Source organism: Peromyscus californicus, unplaced genomic scaffold (genome assembly GCF_007827085.1).
Source record: "Peromyscus californicus insignis strain IS unplaced genomic scaffold, ASM782708v3 Scaffold_19__1_contigs__length_69161282, whole genome shotgun sequence".
In the NCBI taxonomy this organism is placed as follows: Eukaryota; Metazoa; Chordata; class Mammalia; order Rodentia; family Cricetidae; genus Peromyscus; species Peromyscus californicus.
The window spans coordinates 26,160,516-26,181,300 of NW_026294491.1; the positions used below are offsets into that span (position 1 = coordinate 26,160,516).

The 20,785-nt window shown below is 53.5% G+C and overlaps 1 protein-coding gene across 1 annotated transcript in view; it reads left to right on the forward strand.

The window, feature by feature from the left end:
* Cdh23 (cadherin related 23) overlaps nt 1-20,785 on the forward strand; it is a 379,482-nt gene that overhangs the window by 236,304 nt on the left and 122,393 nt on the right. Inside the window, exons 14-17 of the mRNA XM_052744906.1 lie at nt 10,647-10,711; nt 12,647-12,884; nt 15,048-15,153; nt 15,798-15,925. Coding sequence (XP_052600866.1) covers nt 10,647-10,711; nt 12,647-12,884; nt 15,048-15,153; nt 15,798-15,925 — 537 coding nt within the window. The remainder of the gene's footprint in view (nt 1-10,646; nt 10,712-12,646; nt 12,885-15,047; nt 15,154-15,797; nt 15,926-20,785) is intronic.

The window sequence follows — 20,785 nt, forward strand, 5'->3', positions numbered from 1 at the left end:
GCCCCACCCCGACCCTCACCATCCATCTTGCCCCAACGCCATCTTGCACCATCTATTCCAGGACCACAGCCCCTTTAGCTGGGCTCACCTCAACCCACCTGGCATGCCTCCCCTACCCCTCAGGGACCACTCATTCCCAAAGGACCTTACCTCACCCCTCTTTGTCTGTACCATCCTTGGACTCCTAACCTCCAGCCGTGGTGGGTCCATTCTCTCGCCTGTGTGGGACTATACCCGCAGTGGTATCAGGTGTGTGGTAAGAGTCCAGACTGCCTCTGGCACTTCCCAGCTTCCTTACTTGTCCTGTGTGGCTGGTGCTCAGGTGACCAGGCAGGTTCATGTTGAACCGTGACTTGGAAGGTTGACCTGCTAGTCCAACTAGACCATAACCATAGAGCATCCCAGACAGAGCTAGAAAGAGGCCCTTCCTGATACAGTGAGGGAAACCGAGGCACGGGACAGGGAGTGACTTCTCTGAGTGAGACAGGACCTCCAGTAGACAGTTCAAATTCTGGCTCTGCCACTGCGGTCTACTGACCTTAATGTGTCTCCTTGGGCCTCAGGCACTCACCTGAAAAACAGACGTGATCATGGGGAGAAAATGGGAAACAGACTCACTTGAGTGTGCCTAACACACCAACAGTCAACTATTGCCTAAGACTATCATCACTGAGATTGCTTTTAAAAGTAGATGGGTTGCGGGGGAGTGCTATGCACTTGCTTTGCATACATGAGCCCCGAGTTGGGACCCCTAACACCCACCCCAAAAAGCCAGGTGGGTGGCACACACCTGTAACCCTAGTGCTGCAGGGGAGGGAAAGGATTTTCTGTGGCCCTCTAGCCAACTAGCCAGCCTAGCCGATCTGGCACATCCCAATGAGAAACCTTGTCTCAAGGGTGGGAAACGCTCCGGAGTGACAACGCTCGAGGTCGCCCTCCAGCCTCCACACATGGGCACACACGTGCACATACGTGCACATACATGCACATACTTGCACACAACACAGAAATCAGATGAGGCTTCAGGCGGTGTCTTTGGTCCTGCTGCCTCTTGTAAAATGTACTCACCAACCTGTTTTTCTTTCTTAAAAACATACACACACAAAAGATGAAATCCCTTATACAAACCCTGTGCCTTTTGTGTCAGCCCCATAACAGAACCTCAGCATCCCTGTGTGACCTCAGCGCCTTGCTTAACCTCTCTGAGCCTCCTTGCCTCATCCGTAAAGTGAGAACCTCGTGAGCAGAGCCTAAGTGTCAACACGTCCCCATTTCTCAGAACAGCGCTGGGACCCATAAGGACTGACCAGGGTGGAGTGCTCTTCTGGCAGCCGCCACCAGCAGAGGTTTCCATCTGGGACCCCTTACCTTACTGGTTCTTATAGGGGTTGATGTCAAGTTGTTAAAGACAAGTACCCCACATGGCGCCAGGCCCACATGCTTGGTTATCCCTCTGCCTTTGAGTCCTCCACACCCCACCACGAGCAAGAGTCCCTGGGGATCACCAGGCAGTTGGCATGCACTGCTCCTGTCTCCCCCTGACAGCCTTTGACACAGCATCATCGCTTCCCCACGACAACTCCTTTAAGTTCCGAGCTGCTAGCCGGAGCAATTTGCTCTCCATCAATTCTTATTTCTGAATTTTAAAATAAAGGGAAATAAAGCAAGTAGCACCGGACTCAAGAACAGCACCATGCTGTTCTTGACCAGTCAGCCCAACGCCTCAAGAGCATCCTGCCAGCCGCCCTTCCTGCCTGCGGGACTAACAGCTTGATAATCCAGCAGGGCGGGCACCCTGTCTCCTTCACCTTTGACCTGGCTTCTGTTGTGCAGCCCCGGGAATCCGGGAGGCTGGGCTGAAGAAGCGTAGCAGGAGCACATGTGCAGACCATTGCACATGGTCGAAAGTGCGCTTGGAACTGGAGTAGAGAGGGCTAGAGATGATGCTTGGTTGCTTAGCATGCGCAAAGCCCTAGGTTCGGTCCCCATCACTGTGTACACCAGATGTGGCTGTGCACACCTGTAATCCCAACACTCAAGAAGTAGAGGCGGGAGGATCAGACGTTCAAGGTCACTCTTGACTACATAGCAAGTTTGAGGCCAGCCTGGGATGCATGAAACTATGCCTTAGAACCAACCAAACAAACAAAATGCCAGCTCTACTTCAAGTGGTCCCTGTGTGCCAGACACAGCAGAAAACACCCTCCATGAATTGTCCTCCTCAGTCCACCAGAGCCCCATGATGGCAACTGCTATTGTCCCCAATTCACAGAAGAGGAGACTGAGGTTCAGAGTGGATGCCATAGTGGGGGCTCCTCCTTCTCACTTCCCTCTTCCTGTCTTCCTATGATGTCTCCATGCTCCCCCGTCTCCCCTCTCCTCCTTCTGCTGGCTTACCCCTCCACTGTCAATCCCCCCACCCGAGAAACCCATCCACTTGGCATCTGAGACTCCAGGCTTGTTTCTGCTAAGTAAGACCTCCCAAGTTACCACCTAGAATCACTTTTCTTCTCAATTAAGTTTGTCAAGACCTCACGGGCCAGGTGCTCCATGGATGTTAGGAGGCTCTGGGAAGCTAGGATGACCCAGAACACACACTAGCAAGTCAGACCATGACCTTCCCACTGCACACCATCAGCTCCCTTGAGTTCAGCCCACTCCAGCCCATGCCACACTAGCCTCTCTCAGCTTCCCTGTGCCCCAGGAAACTGTGCTCTCCCAGGCAATCAAAGTGAGCTCAACAAAGGGAAACAGTGTACAGGTGGGTGAGGAGGCAGGGGATGAGCTGTTCTAACAGAGAATGTTGCTAGTACCAGGTCGATAATCCAGGACCAAGCCCCACCTGGGAGGGACCTGAGTGACAGGAAGAGGACACAGGGGCTGGGTGGCGGGTGAACTGCTGGTAGGAGGCAGCACAGGAGTGGGCAGATGGCTCTGGTGCCCGGGGCAGCACGCAGAACTGGCCCAGGTCACACTCAAACCCACAGTTGGGCACTTAGGACAGAATACAGATTGTAGCACCCTGAAGTGGCATCTTCATGACTGTGCTTAGGCACAAGTCCTTGTTGATGACCTTTGTGCCAGGCTTGCCCTGAACTCTCCAAAGGTAAACACTTTCCTCACTCTCAAACATCAGAGAGGCCAGCCAGGACAGCAAATATACTAAAACCCCCGATTCCACCTGCACCATTGATAGCAGCAGATCTAGGAAAACTAGATGAGAGAGGGCCCGTGGCCTTGTGAACGGTCCGTGACATGGCTGTAATGTCTGCTGTAGGCATAGATGATGGCAATAGTTGTTCATCCCAGGTCCCCACTGGGCCACAGGGTAGAAAAGGCCCTTTGTCCTTCCTCTGCAGCTCCCATCCTTCAGGCACTCCATTTCCCGTCTTCCCATTTGGGTCATGCTCTCCACCAGAGGATTCTGAACGGTCCAGCTCCGGTCTTCTCACTCCTCTTACCCCAGGCCTCCTACAGCTCAGCCCAGACGAGGCACCAGAGACTTCCTTGAGGATGTCTCTATTCTCTTCAACCACAGCCTGCCTGTCATTTTCCCTGTAACCTGTGGCCATCCCCCTGGTCCCACGGCTGTCTGGACCACCCACCATCAGGGTCCTAACACTTTCCCCAGGGCCACCATCAATAGCTCCTCTCCCGTGAATGTGGCCACGCCCAGGAGGCACTCGGAGCAGCAACATCCTGCCCTACTTGACCCCTGCCCACCACCGAGCCCCTGTGGCCCCTTCTTCAATCCCACTTCAGTTGAGTTGAGGAAGAAATTCCCCAATGTGCTATGCATTGCCACGGAAGCATGAAGAGCCTGGATGTCCCCTGACTGTAACTTTCCACCCAGAATGGTTATCTACAACCCCGGTGGGAGGGAGCTGGGCACATAGAAAGCTCTATGCTCTCAGGCCCCACCAGTGGAGTTCCCTCCCACCTAGACCAGCCTCTCTAGCCCCCACCCCCAATTTCTCAGCAGAGCCCCCACCCCAACCCCCACCCCCACTCTCACTTGGTTTGAGGAGCTGCTCCAAGGGCCTGGGCGGGCGATGATGAATGTGAAAAGTATTACCGTGCAGCACCGGGGCTCAATGGAGCTGTTTAAAAATGCATTCTGCCATGTAAATTTCTGCTCCATCAATCCTTATGACATGTCACACGTTGCTATTGTTTCCTGAACAAATTGTGCCTGGTGCCCTTCTCTGCAGCTCTGTGCAGGAGAGCAGAACTGTACTCGACGCCAGCTAAGTTGCTGGGACCCAGGGCTGCCTGCAACGTAGCCTGGCAGCTGGGCCTGCCGTGCTTCAGAGCTGAAGCCCCAGCACACACGTGCGGGGGAGTCTGGATATGCATGCGTGACCGGAGTGCAGGTGTTGGGTGAGGAGCGACTGCGCATGTGCCCATAGACCTGCTGGGAGAGATGTCCAGGTGCCTGGGAGAGGTGGGGAGGGGACCACAGAGGCTGGTGGGGAGCCCTTGAGACTGAAGAGGAGTGTGTATGTATGATCTGTACGTCTCTGTGTTCGTAACTTGGGAGCTCTCTGCCTGCCTGAACCAGACAGAAAAAGAAATTTCTGGAAGTATATACAAGGGAAAGACAGGATACTGGGAAGTGGGTCTGTTTGAGACCCAGGAGAGAGAGAGAGAGAGAGAGAGAGAGAGAGAGAGAGAGAGAGAGAGAGAGAGAGAGAGAGAGAGAAAGAGAGAGAGAGAGAGATGGTGTGTGTATAAAGACTCAGGGAGATGCAGGAAGGGAAAAAGTATAGGTGTAGTGAGGTACAGCTTTTAGTCTCCCAAAATGGTTTGAGGGGTTGGCTTGGGTACAGATGAGAGGTCTGTCCCAACAGGAAAAGAGTCAGATAGCCAAGTATGGCATCCAGGAAGAGTGGGGCTGTGTTTGGAAGGACGCCCAGAGAAAGCCCATCTAGGGCGATGTGATCAGGTGGGAGTCGGTGGGCTTTAAGGCTCAGCAATAGCAGATGATATCAACAAGGTCAAGTTAAGGGCCCACGGGGAGGTACACGGACAGCTGTGTAGGGGTGTGTGAGGAGAGTGTTGGCAGGGCAGGTGTCCTGGGCTAGGTAGGATACTTGCTGCAGAGCAGACTAGAGGGAGGGAGTGAGAAAGGTTCATCACGAAGACTAGGTGGGTAAGAAGACACTTTCAGGGAACGCATGGGAGGCCCTGCTCCCAGTTGGCACAGGAAGCCCCTAGGAATCCCTCCAGGATGCTGGGCTTGATGTGAGTGCTGGACCCACAGACCGAGGGAGACCTGGACGTGGAGGACTGGGTAGGTCAGAGGTACCTGTTTTCACTAGGATGCCCGAACCCCCAGCAGAGATGTCAGGATAGGGACCACACAACGGCCCCTCCCTTCAGGTCAGGCCTAAGACACCCACACAGACAAAGCCCAAGCTCGGGCAGAGCTGGGGACCTTCTTTGGGGGTCAGTGGAAGGCACCTCTTGAGGGTTCCCAGGGCCCTAGCTGAGGGGATGCATCTTGGAAGAGCCAAGCCCATGCTCGCTGAGCTGCCCACTTCTGTCAAGGCTGGAGGGATACCCAAGCAGGGGTGGAGCCGCTGAGACGGGAGGAGAACCCTGCCTGTAGGGGCCACCTGGCTCCTTTAGACCCGGAGCACCCAGACCCTCTCCCCCTGTTTGCAGGAAGTGCAGGAAGGCACATGGTTAGAAGCTCAGGCTACAGCTGTCTGGTTCATATCCCTGCACTGTGGCTATGGGACCTTGGGCAAGCTAATTGACCTCGCAGAGCCCTGGGTCCCTCCTTTGTCTGTAGAATGGGGGTCCCACAGAGCTATTTGGAAGATGGGATGAAAGCATAGAAAATATGTGTGAAATTTGTGGCCTTTAGTGAAATGCCCATGGAGCGGGGGGAGTCATGGTGTACTGCCCCTCCCACGGATGTACTGAACAGAGACTGGCATTTCTGACCAATGTGGGGGGACCATCCCCCTCTCTCCAGGCTCCCCCATTCACCTTGTCTTAACCTTTGGAATTTTCTCCCCATGTGTATTTATTTTTTTTCCTTTTCGTCCACAGCGGAAAATTACACTTATGCTGGCATTGTCCATCATGAAAATAAGCACCGTGGGCACAGTCATGAAGCTCAGATACCGAATGCGTTCTGCCAGGAAAGCAGTACAGGGCAAGGTTGAGGAGATGCCTCAGAAACCAGGCACCCTGGCACCCCAGCCTGGCATGACTCTATCCACAGAGGGGAGGCATGTGGGACAGGTGCTGACCATAGGGGCAGGTGCTAAACCCAGGGCAGGTGCTGACCACAAGGTGCCAACCACGGAGGCAGAAACAGATGCTTGGCACTGACCATGGAGACAATTGTGACCCACTCTAATTCCCCCTAGTCTATAGAAAGCCCATGGGGAGGCAAAGGTGTTCTGAGTCCCCAGGCCTGGTACCCTGCTATACACAGCCAGTAGCTGTCCTGCAGACACCAGGCACCTTACCCCAGAGCCTTCTGTGATTCAGTTCAGCCTCTCCAAGCCTCTCCCCCACCTAGAGCTCATTCTCTGCCATATCTTCTCGTGGCTCTAGACACTGTGTTCACAGTCTGGCTAGTTCTTCCTCAACCATCAAACTCCCTGTCCTGAGTGTAAGTCGCCTTTCAAAGAGGACTTGACACTTTGGTTCCTGGTACAGCATCTGGCACCTTGGAAAAGCAAGAAAGAATTTACTGAGTAGTGAAGGAAAGAGGGCAGGTGCTCTCAGAAAGCCTCCAGGTAGGCCAGCCCTCCTCCATCTGCCCGTCATACCCACTGTGCTCTGCCTGTGGTCCCCCAAAGAGTCATCCATCTCCAGGCTGTGACCAGTTGGCCTTTAGAAGTAGTCTGACTCTGAGTTGCTTCATGAACCCCAGGTTGCCCCTAACCAATCCACATGGCTCCTCACTGGCCACAGGAACATCTGCTCATGGAGCAGAAGTCCAACTAGCTAGCCCTTTGGCTAGAAATGGGACTTCACTCCATTGGCGAAGACTGAACCCATGTGTGACATCACAGGTAACAGCACGTTAGAGCTGTGATTCTTCACCAGGAGGAATGTGGGGGCCACATGAGTGGTTTTCAGGACCCCAGAATGTGCCATGCATTCCAAGAGAAATATGACCAAGGACTCTTGGCTGTGACTAGCGAACGTTCAGAGAGCCCTCCAAGGGAAGGGGCATTTGGGGTGGGTTCTGATGGGTAGGTTAGAGTCTTAGATGAAGGGATGGAGTGAGGAGAGTTCAGGGTGCATCAGAGAAGACGTGGTTACAGGAACAAGGGCCAGGTGGGCTGTGGCTAGTCTAGACATCAGGATATCGGTCTGGATTAGTTCATCAATAACTAGGAGCCACTGAAGGGTTTTAGCCGAGAAGGATAGTCACTTTTTAAAAGATATTTAATTTATTGATATTTGTGTGTGTGTGTGTGTGTGTGTGTGTGTGTGTGTGTGTGTGTGTGTGTTATGTATACAGGTGCCAACAGAGGTTAGAAAATGGCATCAGACTCCCTGGAACTAGGGTTATAGGCCATTAGGGGCTGCCTTATGTGGGTGCTGGGAACCAAATTCGGGTCCTCTAGAAGGGCCTGTGTTGTGCATAGAATTCAAAGTCTTTTACTAGCAAGTGAAGCCATACACTTTGCCAAAGGGCTAGCATATTAGACTTCTGCTCCGTCAATGCACAGGGCAGTAAGCAGCGAATCGCCAATGGAGCCATGCTGATTGCCCAGCAGCAAGCTTCAAGCAGCACTTGCTTGTGCTCTTAAGTGCAGAGCCGTCTCTCTGGTGCCTGTGGAGAAGAGTCATTTTGGCCATCAGATTTTATACCTTGCCCCAAAAGCCCTTCAAGAACCTTGACCACTAGTAAAATGCACGAATAGGTGTATGAGCATCCACCCAGCACCCGGGGAAGACAAGATGGGGTGGCCTCAGCCCAAGTGCCAGAATCAGGTACTGGAGACTAGTTGAGGTGTTCACCTAGAGACCAGGGCTGCCTGGGTAGCCAGGTACAATCTGGGACACCTGTGTAGCCAACTGTGTCCCTTCCCCACCATCCCTGAAGTCACCTGCCTGACCCAGAGACCCCTAGGAGTCTCCTGCAGGACATCCATGTACTCATTTCTGGACTGTGGCAGGGAAGGGATGCCTGTATCTACAGGGGATTATATTCTCCATCCACAGGCCTTTGGCCGTGTCCTGATGGGAGCCATGGCCCGTCTGTCACTTGCTATGGCCATGATCTTCAGGGAGCTGCTGTGAGCAAGTCTGGGGAAGAGGAGAGCTTTGCTGGGTGATCGAGCAGACAGAGCTGGGCAGGATGAAGGCAGGCCAGCAGCTGCCTGACTGCATCAGGTGGCAGGTGGGCAGTTAGGGTACTGGATGTCCAGCTCTGAGGGTAGCACTCAGGGGTGCTGTGTCCCTCAAGGGACCGGATGGGTTGAAACAGGGACATGAAGACAGGTACCTAAGCATCATGGGACTTCTGTTTCACTGTTGGTAAAAGTTGCTTTTCTACAGCAGAGACCAAAATGCCTGACAGGACAAGTTAAGGGAGGGAAGATCTACTTTGGCTCATGCTTTGGAGAGTCCAACCCATGGTCATTTGGTCATTTGGTCTCATGCCCTTGGACAGAACATCCTGGTGGTAGGGGCGTGTGATGGATGCGGTCCTCAGTACTTGAAGGATGCACACAAGGAAATGACAGGAAAGGGTTGGGACCCCCCAGTGACCTGCTTCCTCCCTCCAACCACCACCACCAACAAGAACAATAGCAGCGGCGTTAAAGCAGAGGAACTTGCCCGCAAGAGTGAAAGCAAACAGGCAAAGCTGAAGCGTCCTCTTCCACCTCCTTTTGTGTGGGGGTACATACATAGCGTCGTGTCTTCCCACCTCAAATAACCCGCTCAAGAAAATCCCCCACACGTGTGCCCGGCAACTTGCTTTTTATTTGACTCCAGATCCAACCATGCAGACAAGTGTGATTAGCCATCCTTCCTCCTCCTTCCCTCTCTCTTCGTGTTTCCCTCCCCACATTCCTTCTCTTGTTAGCTATTGCCCATTCATTCCTTGGCACTGGGAAGCACCGGCCCTTACTGCGTGCCAGGCACTATGCCAGCCAGAGCCCAGCAGGTGGAGGCCCCACTCCGCAGCATCGCCCACTCTTTCCTCAAACAGAGGAGGATGCTGCTTGGTTCCACAGGTGCCATCTCGTGCCTCTACCCCACCCCAGCCTCCACCAAAGGACTCCATGACGTGGCATCAGTTTTTCCTCAGACACAGAAATGGTGCTGACATCTGGTGATACCCTGGGTGCTGCGTTGCCTCTGGGACTTAGGGATGAAGGGCATGAAGTTCTCCCAACCCTCCCTTCTCCTCCATCCCTGGAAGGAGAAAACAAAGGCCAATATTGCCTAGGGAGCTGTGGTTGCCTCTGCCCTGGAATACTCAGGCTCCTTTCCTTCTGGAACAATCCTCCTCTTGGGTTAGAGGAGGCCACTCAGCAGCCAGGGGCATGGGATACAAAGTGAGCTTTGTTCTGTTTCAGACTGTGAACGTTGGGTAAACTATGGATCTTCGTGGTACCTCAGTTTCCCCATCTGTCTTTTGCGTTTGTTATAAGAACGGCACCTCTTCTGGTACTAAGTCTCTGGTAATGGCAGTTGTCATGAGGAGTAGCTTGGGCAGCGGAGGCCCTCAGGGAGCCAGTGTCTACTTCTGTATTTACCTAGCACAGACACTGAGAAGCTTAACCCAGTTCTGCACCTAGCTGGGACCATGGTGGAGGATGGGGGTCTGTCTGCACACAGACGCTAGGACCATCACTGTGGAGATACTGAGTAGGAACTGAGTGCAGAAGGCAGTGCCCTGAAAGCAGGCAGCCCAGAGCCCTCAGAAATGGCATCTTTATGAATAGCCACATTTTCTGGTTAACTAAGGTCTTAATTCTCTGGATATAAACATATTTTTCATTTCATTCATTTGGGATAGAAATATATTATTCATCTATCTGCCTTCCGGAACTGGATATACCGAGCACGCATTAGCTTCTCATGAAAATTCAGGTTTATTATAAAGAACGTAGAATTTAATAGATTTCATAGAATCTGGGAGCTTTTAAAAAAGAACCTCGGAAAATATTGAGCAGAGAGGCATTAAAGCGTATTTTTAGCTGCAGTCTCTATTCACATCCGATCTTAGAGAGAAGCCTGAGAATAAAGCCGATGTAAGTGAACCCCAAGGTCAGCCCAGCCAACTGGCACCTGGGGGCCAAGCCACAGCTAGCCAGCTCCAAAGCATTAGCCTAGGAAGGAGCCAGAGTTCAGGTCGAGGGACAGTGCCCTCTGTGGAGGGCCTGTTGAATACGCAGGACAGAAGAGAGGAGAGGCGAAGCGGAAAGGAACGCCCGGACGGCTTTCTTCAGCCTGTACTGTAGATTACAGCTGTGTCCAGGGTGAAACGGAAGCCAATAGCCCCCGCCACAAAGCCTTCTAGAAGGACAGTGACCACCTTACTAAACAGCATGGGCTCTGGGCAATTTGGTTGGGCCACAGGAGGCATATAGAAGTGATACAGGTTGCCTGGGCCCTTTCCCAGCCCACCAGTCACGTCTCCTCTCTTAACACCGCAGGCAACCGACAATGACGTGGGCACCTTCGGGGAAGTCAACTACTTCTTCAGTGATGACCCTGACAGGTGAGTTCCTGCCCCCCCCGGCCCGCCCCCTTGGCAGCAACCTCTGACGACTCACAAGAGTCCAGCAAACTGCCCTGTGCCCAGGGATGCTCCAAGAATCAGAACTCTAGAACAGTGGTTCTCAACCTTCCTAATGCTGCGACCGTTTGATACAGCTCCTCATGTTATGGTGACCCCCATCCATAAAATTATTTCATTGCTAATTCATAACTGTAAGTTTGATACTGTCATAAATTGTAGTGCAAATATCTGATATTTGACCCTCAAAGGGGTCGCGACCCACATGTTGAGAACCACTGCTCTAGAGCGAGATTATTAGTCTGGCTCCAACTGGAACTAGTTGACTAAGCCCCTAAACTCTCAGGTACAGGGTTTCTCTGGACATAGCTTTGGGAGTGGAGAAGCAGGCATCTATGAGGCCAGAAGGTTTAACACTGCAACACCTACCACCAGCAGCCACGGAGGACATTTGAGGCCTGACTATGTGCACCAGGCTCTCTGTCAAACACTCACCATGCATCGGCCTGGGTCCTAGGTCATCCCTTATTACTGATAGGGAGTTCGGTTCTCAGCACTCTCGGTGTTTCCATCCAACAGGAAATCCCAGTTCCGAGAAGCTGGGTTACTTACAAAAATTCACACAGCTGGTAGGCAACAGGGCCAGGCCTCTGTACATGGCCTTTACCACCAGGACACATGGCCTCTACCAGGAGAGTAACTCTTGGCATGCAGCACCTCCAAGATGGACCACGTGTCTCTGTGCTGCCCTGAATATAATGGTAATGTAACCCTTGGCCAGCCCTGGCCTGCCTCTCCTCATCAGTTATCAGAGGCCAAGGGAAGGTCTGTCAGTCAAAGGCCTGGTTGAATTCACAGGGCAGGTTCACTGCTAAGAATGAGCAGCCTAGGGCTGGGGGTGACGTCTCAGTCAGGAACATGCTTACCATGCAAGTGTGAGGATCTGAGTTTGATCCCCCCAGAACCCATGTAAAAAAAGCCAGGTTTGATGGGACATGTTTGTAAGACCAGGGGAGGGAGAGACAGGAGGATGCCCTGTGAGGTTTAAAGGCCAGACAGCCTGGCCCAATCAGTGAGCTCCGGGTCAGTGAGAGACCCTGTCTCAAAAAACAAGGTAGAAGGCATGGCATGTGACAGCTAATGTTGATCCCTGGCTTCCACACACATGTGCAAACAAGTACACCTGCACACACACACACACACACACACACACACACACACACACACACACACACACACTGAATAGTCATATCCATTTGGAAGCCCAACTAGGTGAGGCAGTCTGGCTGTGAGCTTGCATTAACAGCCCAGACAGTCTGTGAATGATCAGGAAGAGACTGGGACCCTGTCAGGTGTGTCACTGTTGGACACTCTGTGACAGAGGCCTCCACACTAGGTAGAGGCGCAGCAGTGACTGTATGCACAGGGCCGTGTAGCTCTCATGGGCCCAGTGTTTACAGGGCCTGGTCATCTTGGCTCACTCCTCTTCTCCCGTCTCTGGGCCCAGGGCTTCCCAAGGGACCTTCCAGGCTTGAATGCTGGCAGCTGCTGAACAGGCAGAGCGTACACATGGTCCTGGCAGCTCACATGGGTTTCTAAAGGGTACATTTAGAGGGATAGTTAGAGGGTTGGTCTCACTGGCCCTCATGATACCCAGAACCCTTGTACCAGCCTCTTTCCCAAAGGCTTGGTCCCTCCAACAAACAACAGTATCAGCTCCAAGAAAGGACCCAGCACCCTTCTCCAACTATCAGATGACAGAATTCGTATCCTCGGTTCTCTATTATCTAAACATGGCCAGTGGGCAGAGCTCCTGCTCACAGAGAGGGGCCTGTCACCTCGTCCTTGACCCCTGCAGGAGCTCATCCACAGCTTGCTTTAATCCTGGCGTCCTCTCCCTCTCCCTGCCTGACACAGGTTCTCGCTGGACAAGGACACGGGGCTCATCGTGCTCATAGCTCGACTAGACTACGAACTTATCCAGCGTTTCACCTTGACTGTCATTGCCCGCGATGGAGGTGGCGAGGAGACCACAGGCCGGGTCCGGATCAATGTGCTGGATGTCAATGACAACGTGCCCACCTTCCAGAAGGATGCCTATGTGGGTGCTCTGAGGGAGAATGAGCCATCTGTCACACAGTTGGTGCGGCTCAGGGTAAGGTCCAGGAGCCCTACACTTGTTACCTCGATCTCTGAGTTCTTGCGGGGAGGTATCAGATTCCCATCTACATGCCTAGAACTCCTCTGAGCATCACCTCCTGCCCTTCGGCACCCAGAGGGACACATTCAGAGTGTCTGCCTCAACCCAGATAGCGGGCCATTTAGCACAAAACATCCCCCATGTCCTTTATAAAGCCAGAGAGTGGGGTAGCAGTCCCAATGCAAGACCACCATCAGCGTGGTAAGATGGCTCCATAGGAAAGGGCCTGCCATCAAACACGAGGACCTGAGTTCAGTCCCGAAATCCCTTGTAAAAGTGACTCACATCTGTAATCCCAGTACTGAAGAGGGGAGACAGGAGGTTCCATATTAGCTAATTGGCAAGGTCCAGTTTCAATGAGAGATACCCTCAATGGGCAGTGGTGTCATACACCTTTAATCCCAGCACTCGGGAGGCAGAAGCAGGTGGATCTCTGTGAGTTTAAGGCTAGCCTGGTCTACAGAGCAAGTCCTACGACAGCCAGGATTCTTACACAAAGAAACCTTGTCTCAAAAAAAATGAGAGAGAGAGACAGAGAGACAGAGAGAGACAGAGAGACAGAGACAGAGACAGAGACAGAGAGACCCTCTCTCAAAGGATAAAGCAAAGAACAGTGAAGAAGACACCTGATGTCAACCTCTGGCCTCCACACACACTCACACAGGTGCACACACATCTGTACCCATGTGTACACACACACTTAGGAATGTACACACACATATGAAGTAGCCACAGAAACCCCAAAAGGGGAAGCAAGGGAGAGATGGTCAGGGAAGACATAGCCTGTGGGGGAGAGCGGGGGCCCACCTGAAATGGAGGCTCTGTTCTTCATAAGTTCCCCTGCAGCAAGTCCTTAGTGCACAGCAGTGATCACTAGCCAGAGACTTCACATCCCCTCCCCTCTTCCCCAGCCTCACATCCAGAGTGACAGGACCCAGGGTCTCTCCTTGGAGCTTGTTTCTGAAACGAACCATGGTGAAGGCAAGGGTGAAGTGGGCATGGGGTCCACAGGGGGTGGGACCGAGAGCCACCTAGCCTGGCATGGTTCCCCCAAAGACCCTGCCCTTCCCTTTGGCTCGGCCCCAGGTACAGCCAGCATGCTGGAAAGCTCTGGAGGCTCTCTCGAGTCAGAGACACTCAAGAAAGAGGTCCCTCCCAGTCAAAGGAGGAAGGATCCTTGGCTGCTTTCTGAATGTCTGCTTCCCTTCCTGCTTACATGCAACATGCATTTAACAAGAACCTACTATTACTTGAGAACCCGCTGCACTCAAGAGCCATAGGGCCCTGCACACATAAGGCTGATGGACTAATTGCAAGCAGCAATTATAAGAAATTACAGTGGGCATGAGAGCGCCAGCAGAATACCCAAGGGCCCGCCCCTGTCCTGATCTGTTTTCTCTTGCTGGAGTACAATAGCCGAGGCTGCATACTTTATAATGAAAACAAAGTGGTGTGTGTGTCCATCAGTTTGACCTCTGATAGGGCCCCTTGGCTACCTCACAGTGTTGCAGACAGCATCATGGGTGGACAGGCAAGAAAGCTCACACAGCTCGATAGGAAGCAAGACAGATTCAAGGTCAGGCATGCCTTTTTCTATAGTAACATGATCTTGATCAGAGTCCCTCCAAAATTGCATTAATCTGTGCTGGTGGCATAACCATCTCCCACGAGGCCCCACCCCTTATAAGTCCCACTACCTCTTAATACTACCCCCCTGAGGACCAAGTCATCGATGTATGGACCCTTGGGGACAAACTGAATAGCAGTCATAGCAGGCTTACCTCTGGGGTATAGTGCATCTATGACCTGAGGTGTTGGGGCTGGGACAGAGAATATGGGACACTTGACATGCCAGGCATCCTCTGGGAGAACCCAGCCCCACTTTCCAGCCCAGCTCTGTGCCCACAAGTAGAGGGAACAGAGTTTTGCCGGGAGTCAGAGAGTGGGTTCTTTTTGAGGAATAAGAAGGTCCCTGAGGTCCTGGGCCAGGAGGTGACCTGAGCTACACTACACCATGCCAAGAAAAACCGAGGGGGGCTAGGCTCCCTCTCCAGCGCTCTCTCCCGGCCCCAGGTCTTTGGTGAGCTCACCAGGCCCTGTCTGCCCCATTCTTTTCAGGCAACAGACGAAGACTCCCCTCCCAACAACCAGATCACCTACAGCATCGTCAATGTATCCGCCTTCGGCAGCTACTTCGACATCAGCGTGTATGAAGGCTATGGAGGTACGAGCAGGACAGGGCCCAGGGCCCAGCCGGGAAGAGGATTGCGGGGCCCCTTGCAGTCATGGTCCCCTCCAGAGGCGGGGACACCCTCCGTCTCCCATACACCCTGCACTTTTCTGGGGGCTGCTGGGCCTCTGTGGCTGGAGTAGGGTGTGGCCAGAGGTTCTATCTCCCCAAGGCCAAGAGCTGTCTCACACCAGCCAGACCTTTCTCTGCATCTTAGGCCCATGCGCCAAGCATGCAGGTACAGCTAGAAGCCGGAGGGGGACGAGAGTCCATGGAGGAGGCAGGTTGGATGAGCCTCACTGTCCTTTGGGCAGGTCTGTGAGGCTACCTCCTGGCCTTCTCAGGCCACAGCTTTTTCCTTCCCTGAGGAAATAGTCTTCACCTAAAGAAAGAAATGGGAGATGGTGGGGGAACTCTTTCCCGGAAGCCAAGTTCTGTGGAGTCCAGAGAAGTGATGGCCAAGTTGCCTTTGTCACCACAATAGTGACCAGTCGGTGCGCTCGGCACAGAGCCGAGCACTGGCAGTCACTAGACCAAGGGAGGCCCAGGAGGCTTGCCATGCTGCCCGTGCCCGAGGGAAACTCCGCGATGGGGCAGCTGAACTCTGCTTACTAAGGTCCTTGTTCCTTCTGTTCTAGTGATCAGTGTGAGCCGCCCGTTGGATTACGAACAGATACCCAATGGACTGATCTACCTAACAGTCATGGCCAAGGATGCTGGCAACCCCCCTCTCTACAGCACCGTTCCTGTCACCATTGAGGTGTTTGTAAGTGTCCAGGGCACTGGCCTTGCTTTGCCAGGGGGGTGGGGGGGTGGGGGGTGGGGTGGGGATGGGGGGTGGTGGGGGTGGTAGTGAATGCTTCTTGGCATGTCGGAGGCCTTCCCTCTGCCTAGTGGGGGAAGGGCTGGGTCCCCACAGCTGACACTGTCCTAAGCCCTGCTCCCAGCACCCTGTCCCATTGCTCCAGCTGCCAAGCCACCGGCCTGCGTGGCCAGAGAGACCCAGAGCCCTGAGCTCAGTGAGAGATGAACAGCCCTGCTTTGGCTCCGTGTGAAGCCTTGTAATACCTTCTGGAAAGCAAGGCTGGGGGGACAAAGAGGGAGATGGTGGAGGACCCCTTCCTCCGGAGCAGCATTCCACGGAGTCCAAAGGAATGATGGGAAGGTCGCTGTTCCTCTTCCCTGTCCCTCTTTGTTCCTCTCTTCCCTTTCTCCTTCCTCTGTCTCTGGTCCTCTGAACATCGAAAGGGGCCTGAACGCAACCTGCCGCCTGTCTGACAGGAATATCAAACACACCTTAGTGCTTTCCTGTCTGAAATTATCAGTGCCCGAATCCATCTCCACACTGGCTCATTTGCCAGGTGCCGCTCCCCCAGCCACGCCGGGGGACACAGAGCGTGGCCTGACAGCAGGGCCCACAGGCCTTTCCCTCCTGGGACCCCCCCCACACGCACACACACCTGAGCATGCACTGGCATGCCCCCCTCCCTGTTTGCGACAGAGGGTGAATGAATGTCGGTGGGAGTCTGCGCATTCCGCATTCCGGGCTCTGGAGAATTCAATCAGCCTGTCAGCTGGGAGTGGAGCACAAGCTCGGGGAAGTCCCCAGAGCAGGCATGCAGCTGGCCTTCCTGTCACAGCCAGCTCCAGGCAGCCTCTGGGGCAGCCCCGACACCTGGCCTTTAATCAGCCTGAGGCTGGGACCGGCTTTGTAGCAGACAAGTCTTAGTCAGGTCAGGAGACTCAACTTCCTGGCTGACCAGGGTGGAGTTGAGGTGAGGAGATGTCTAGGTGGTGCCTGAGAAAGCTCCCAGGGGGCCCGTGGGGAGCAGGACACTGGGGTGGCAGGGAAGGGAGGCTGTGTAGAGATAGGGACAGCTCGGGGACATTCAGAGAGTCAGGGCTTTGCTTCAGAGAATGGTGAAGGAAAAGAAGAGGAAACTCCTGGGAGTCCTATAACACTGGCTTATCTTGAACCCACAACCTCCTGCCTTAACCCACCAGGGCAGCACCAAAGAGACAGAATGTACCCCAGTAGTGATGACCCTGTCTAGTGCTCATCACATGACCTGACACTGACCATGCCTCCCAGCCTGGCCTTGGTTTCCCCATCTTGATCACTAACCCTGCTCTAATCAGAGCCAGACATTGACCCTTGACCCATCCAGGCTTCCCTCCCACCCACCACCCCCTGCTATGCATTCTCTTTGCATTTGAGGCACATGAAGCCTGGGGAGTTGGAAAGGAGTGATAGATACAGGGGGGCTACACCCCCGAGTGATACAGGGGCCACACTCCCCAAGTGGAATGATGGAGGAGCGCAACTCTCCCTGGGGTCTTCCTGGGGGCATGTGGCTTAGAACCTGCCTCCACTACCCACTAACTGTGTGTTCTGGGCTTCTCACCACTCAGTGTTCTCATCTGCAGATGAGGTCAATCACGGTGCCTGTGTCCGTGTTACTACAGGACAGGCTTGAGACCACACAGGCAGTCCCTGGTGTGTTACCCATCACCACAGATGACAGGCCAGACAATTGTGTGTGCTGACAGCAGCATGCCCAGCCTACAGCATGCCCAGCCTGCCCTTGCGCAGATGAGAGCCCTGGAGGGTAGGGGGATGCTGAACAGGACCCTCTAGGCTTTGGGACAGGGATCTAGGAGGGGTAAAGGGTTGTGTGTGTGTGTGTTGGGGGGCATGTTCCAGTTTCATTCTGTTGCTGTGAGAAAACTGAACAAAAGCAACCCTCCCTGGGGAGAAAAGGCTTTATTTGGCTTATACTTCCAGGTCACAGTCCATCACCAAGAGGAAGTCAGGGCAAGAACTTAAGCAGAAACCCTGAAGGAGCACAGCTTGTTAGCTTGTCCTCTGGCTCACTTAAGGGTCTGCTCAGCTCTTACTTATATAGCCCAGACCCGCCTGCCTAGGGAATGATGCCACCCACAGTGGGCTGGGCCATCTCCATATTAATCATGGATCAAGACAGTCCCTCAGACAGGGCCACAGGCAAGTCTCTTGACTGAGACTCCATCAGATGACTCTAGGCTGTGTCAAGTTGACATTTGACACTCACTAGGACAGGGGAGGTCAGAAAGGCAGGTGGAAGTGGTCCACTCTGGCCTAGGTAGGCGCCATAGGAAACTAAACCACACTGGGGCTCCACTATGGAGCCAGGGGCTTCCTGTGGCCCAGTCTCTTCTAGGCCTTTGACAGAGGAAGCTGAGGTCAGTGGAGAGAAGTCCCTCTGCTTCCTTATGCTTGCCAGTGACAGAGTTGGAATTGAACCCCCGCCTGAGGAACATTTGACCTTACATTTTTCTCTCCATAGTCACAGGCTGGGAAGCCTAGGGCATCCTCACCCACATGGGACTGAGCCCAGTACTCTTCAGAGACCCTACCTCCACCCCGTGAATAGGATTAACTGAGTCAGGAGTATCTTATCAAATAAAGTGTGCTTCTTATGGCTCATGCTTATAACCTAGAAAGCTGAAGCAGGAGGACAGTCATGAGTTCAAGATCAGCCTAGGCTACATAGTCAATTCCAGGCTAGCCTGGGCTACAGATTAATACCCTCAATAAACCAAAATAAAGTAACTGACATGTAGTTCTCACCTAGTGGCCCTTATGAGGGCCAAGACTCTGCACTCCTGTCAACCCCTGCTGGGGTCACCTATGGACTATTGCTGCTTCCTGTTAAGGGGCCACACTAGTCATAATCAGGCATGATCTGCCTTTGACTGAAACCCAGACTCTGCTCTCTGTGGTTCATTAAAGACAGAGACCTGACATGGTCTCTACTCTTCTTGTCTCAGCCCCTCCAGGGGACCAGAGCAAACAGGAAGGCCAAGGACTGGGCTAGCCTTTTCCCATGCAAATGAAAGGTTAGGTAACAACAGCCTTTTGGGGGCGCCCTGATCCCAGGCAGAAGACACTCCATGTTGGGGGTGAGGGCAAGCTCCACCATTCTCCGTTAGGCAAGCTAGTGAGCCCCAGCAGAGCAGAAGAGCCCCCATTTTCACATCCCCCCTGGTGCTGTCAGCGGAGCCCTCAGGGGTCTGCACTTCCCTTGAGTCTACCCCAGCCATCTGGCAGCAGGAGCAGCCAGCAACAAAGACAGGTGCCACCGTGGCTCTGAGAGAGCTGGCCCCGACTCCCAAGCAGGGCGTTTGGACAGCATAGTCACTCAGTTTCTAAGGACCACACTTGAAAAGGTCACCGCCTTCGGGTTGATTTTGCACGTGGGTGATTTTTAAGTAGCTGTCACTCTGCTAAGCTGCCTCCTCCCTTGGCCGAAAGGATTTTTCTCTTGCCTGAAAAAAAAAAAATAATAACAGCAACAGCTTTCATTGAATAATTGGTAGAGGGCTTCCCACGCAGGCTGGCGTGGGGAGAGGTGATGGAACACCTTCAGGCTTGGGCAAGGAGGAGCAGGTGAGGAGCCAGGTGATCCCTTTTCACCCACTGCTTGTTGGTTTTTAATAAAGAAGTCAAACTCGGTTTGTAGATTTCCCATTAGGGGACAATAAGCTTTTATAGAGGGAACCACTGAATTAGAACTAATAGCGAGTGCAGCGCCGGAATCCGGGGAAATATCACCGCTAATAAGTTTCTGCCTCGTGCTCCGTCGCTGACATTCTCGGCATCCGCTTCATGCAGCCAGGCAGAAGTCTCAATGTATGTGTGTACCCAAAGCACTTGAGCCCACGCCAGGAGCCTGGGTGAGACCCAAGTGGCCTGTGGGGACCTTGGATGACAGGAGAGCCCCAAGGCTCCCAGTTTCTTGGGAAGAGAATGAACCTGTGCACAGGATAGAGTAGGGGACAGATTTGGGAAGACATAGAGCAATTGATTCTGGGAACTCCATGCAGCAGGTTGGAGTTGTCTATAGTCCCAAGGAGAGGAGAGCCAGGGGAGCCTCGGCTCGTCTCTCCCCTGCTTGCTCATGCAGAAGAAACTATACCAAAAGAATTCAGCAAAGGCAGGTTCTGTCCCCAGGAAGACCCCGCAGTTCCCTGAGCTCTGAGGACCTAGTAGTGGGACCCACTGAACATTGTGACATGGGGGGATGAGAGGGGCGCTCAGCCAACTCCTGAGCTTCTTACTGCTCTATTGAGCTGAGGTGGGAAGCATGGAGCGGAGGGAGCCAGAGAGTCTTCAGTGAAGAGGGCAACTGGGAGGAATTCTCAGTGAGCGATTGCCGAGGTAGTCGACTGTGGTTAGAGTCTCAAAGGCAGGAAGGCTCGTTCCTCTGATTGAAGAGTTTAGGAGAGCTTGTGGAGGAGCTGTGGGCTGCACCTGGCTCTGGTTCCCACAGCGCAGGCCTCATCCCTACCTGGTTCAGCCTCTCAGCCAGGCTTCCCACTCCCATCCCTAGCTGCCACAGGCTGAGCCAGAGGAAGGAATGCTCTAGAACTGGCAGGTACCAGGCTGCAGGCCAGGCTGGTTCAGAGGATGAGAAGCTGATGTTCATGTGTGATCGGGGTATCTGTCCAGCCCCATTTACAGCCAGTCCAGGGCTGGAGCCTAGACTCTGGGAGTAGCCTAAACACTGCCTGCCTGCCCCTGCACACTTCAGAATCTTTTTGTATAGATGTGCCTTTCTCTTTCACTTTTTTAATTAAGGTTTTT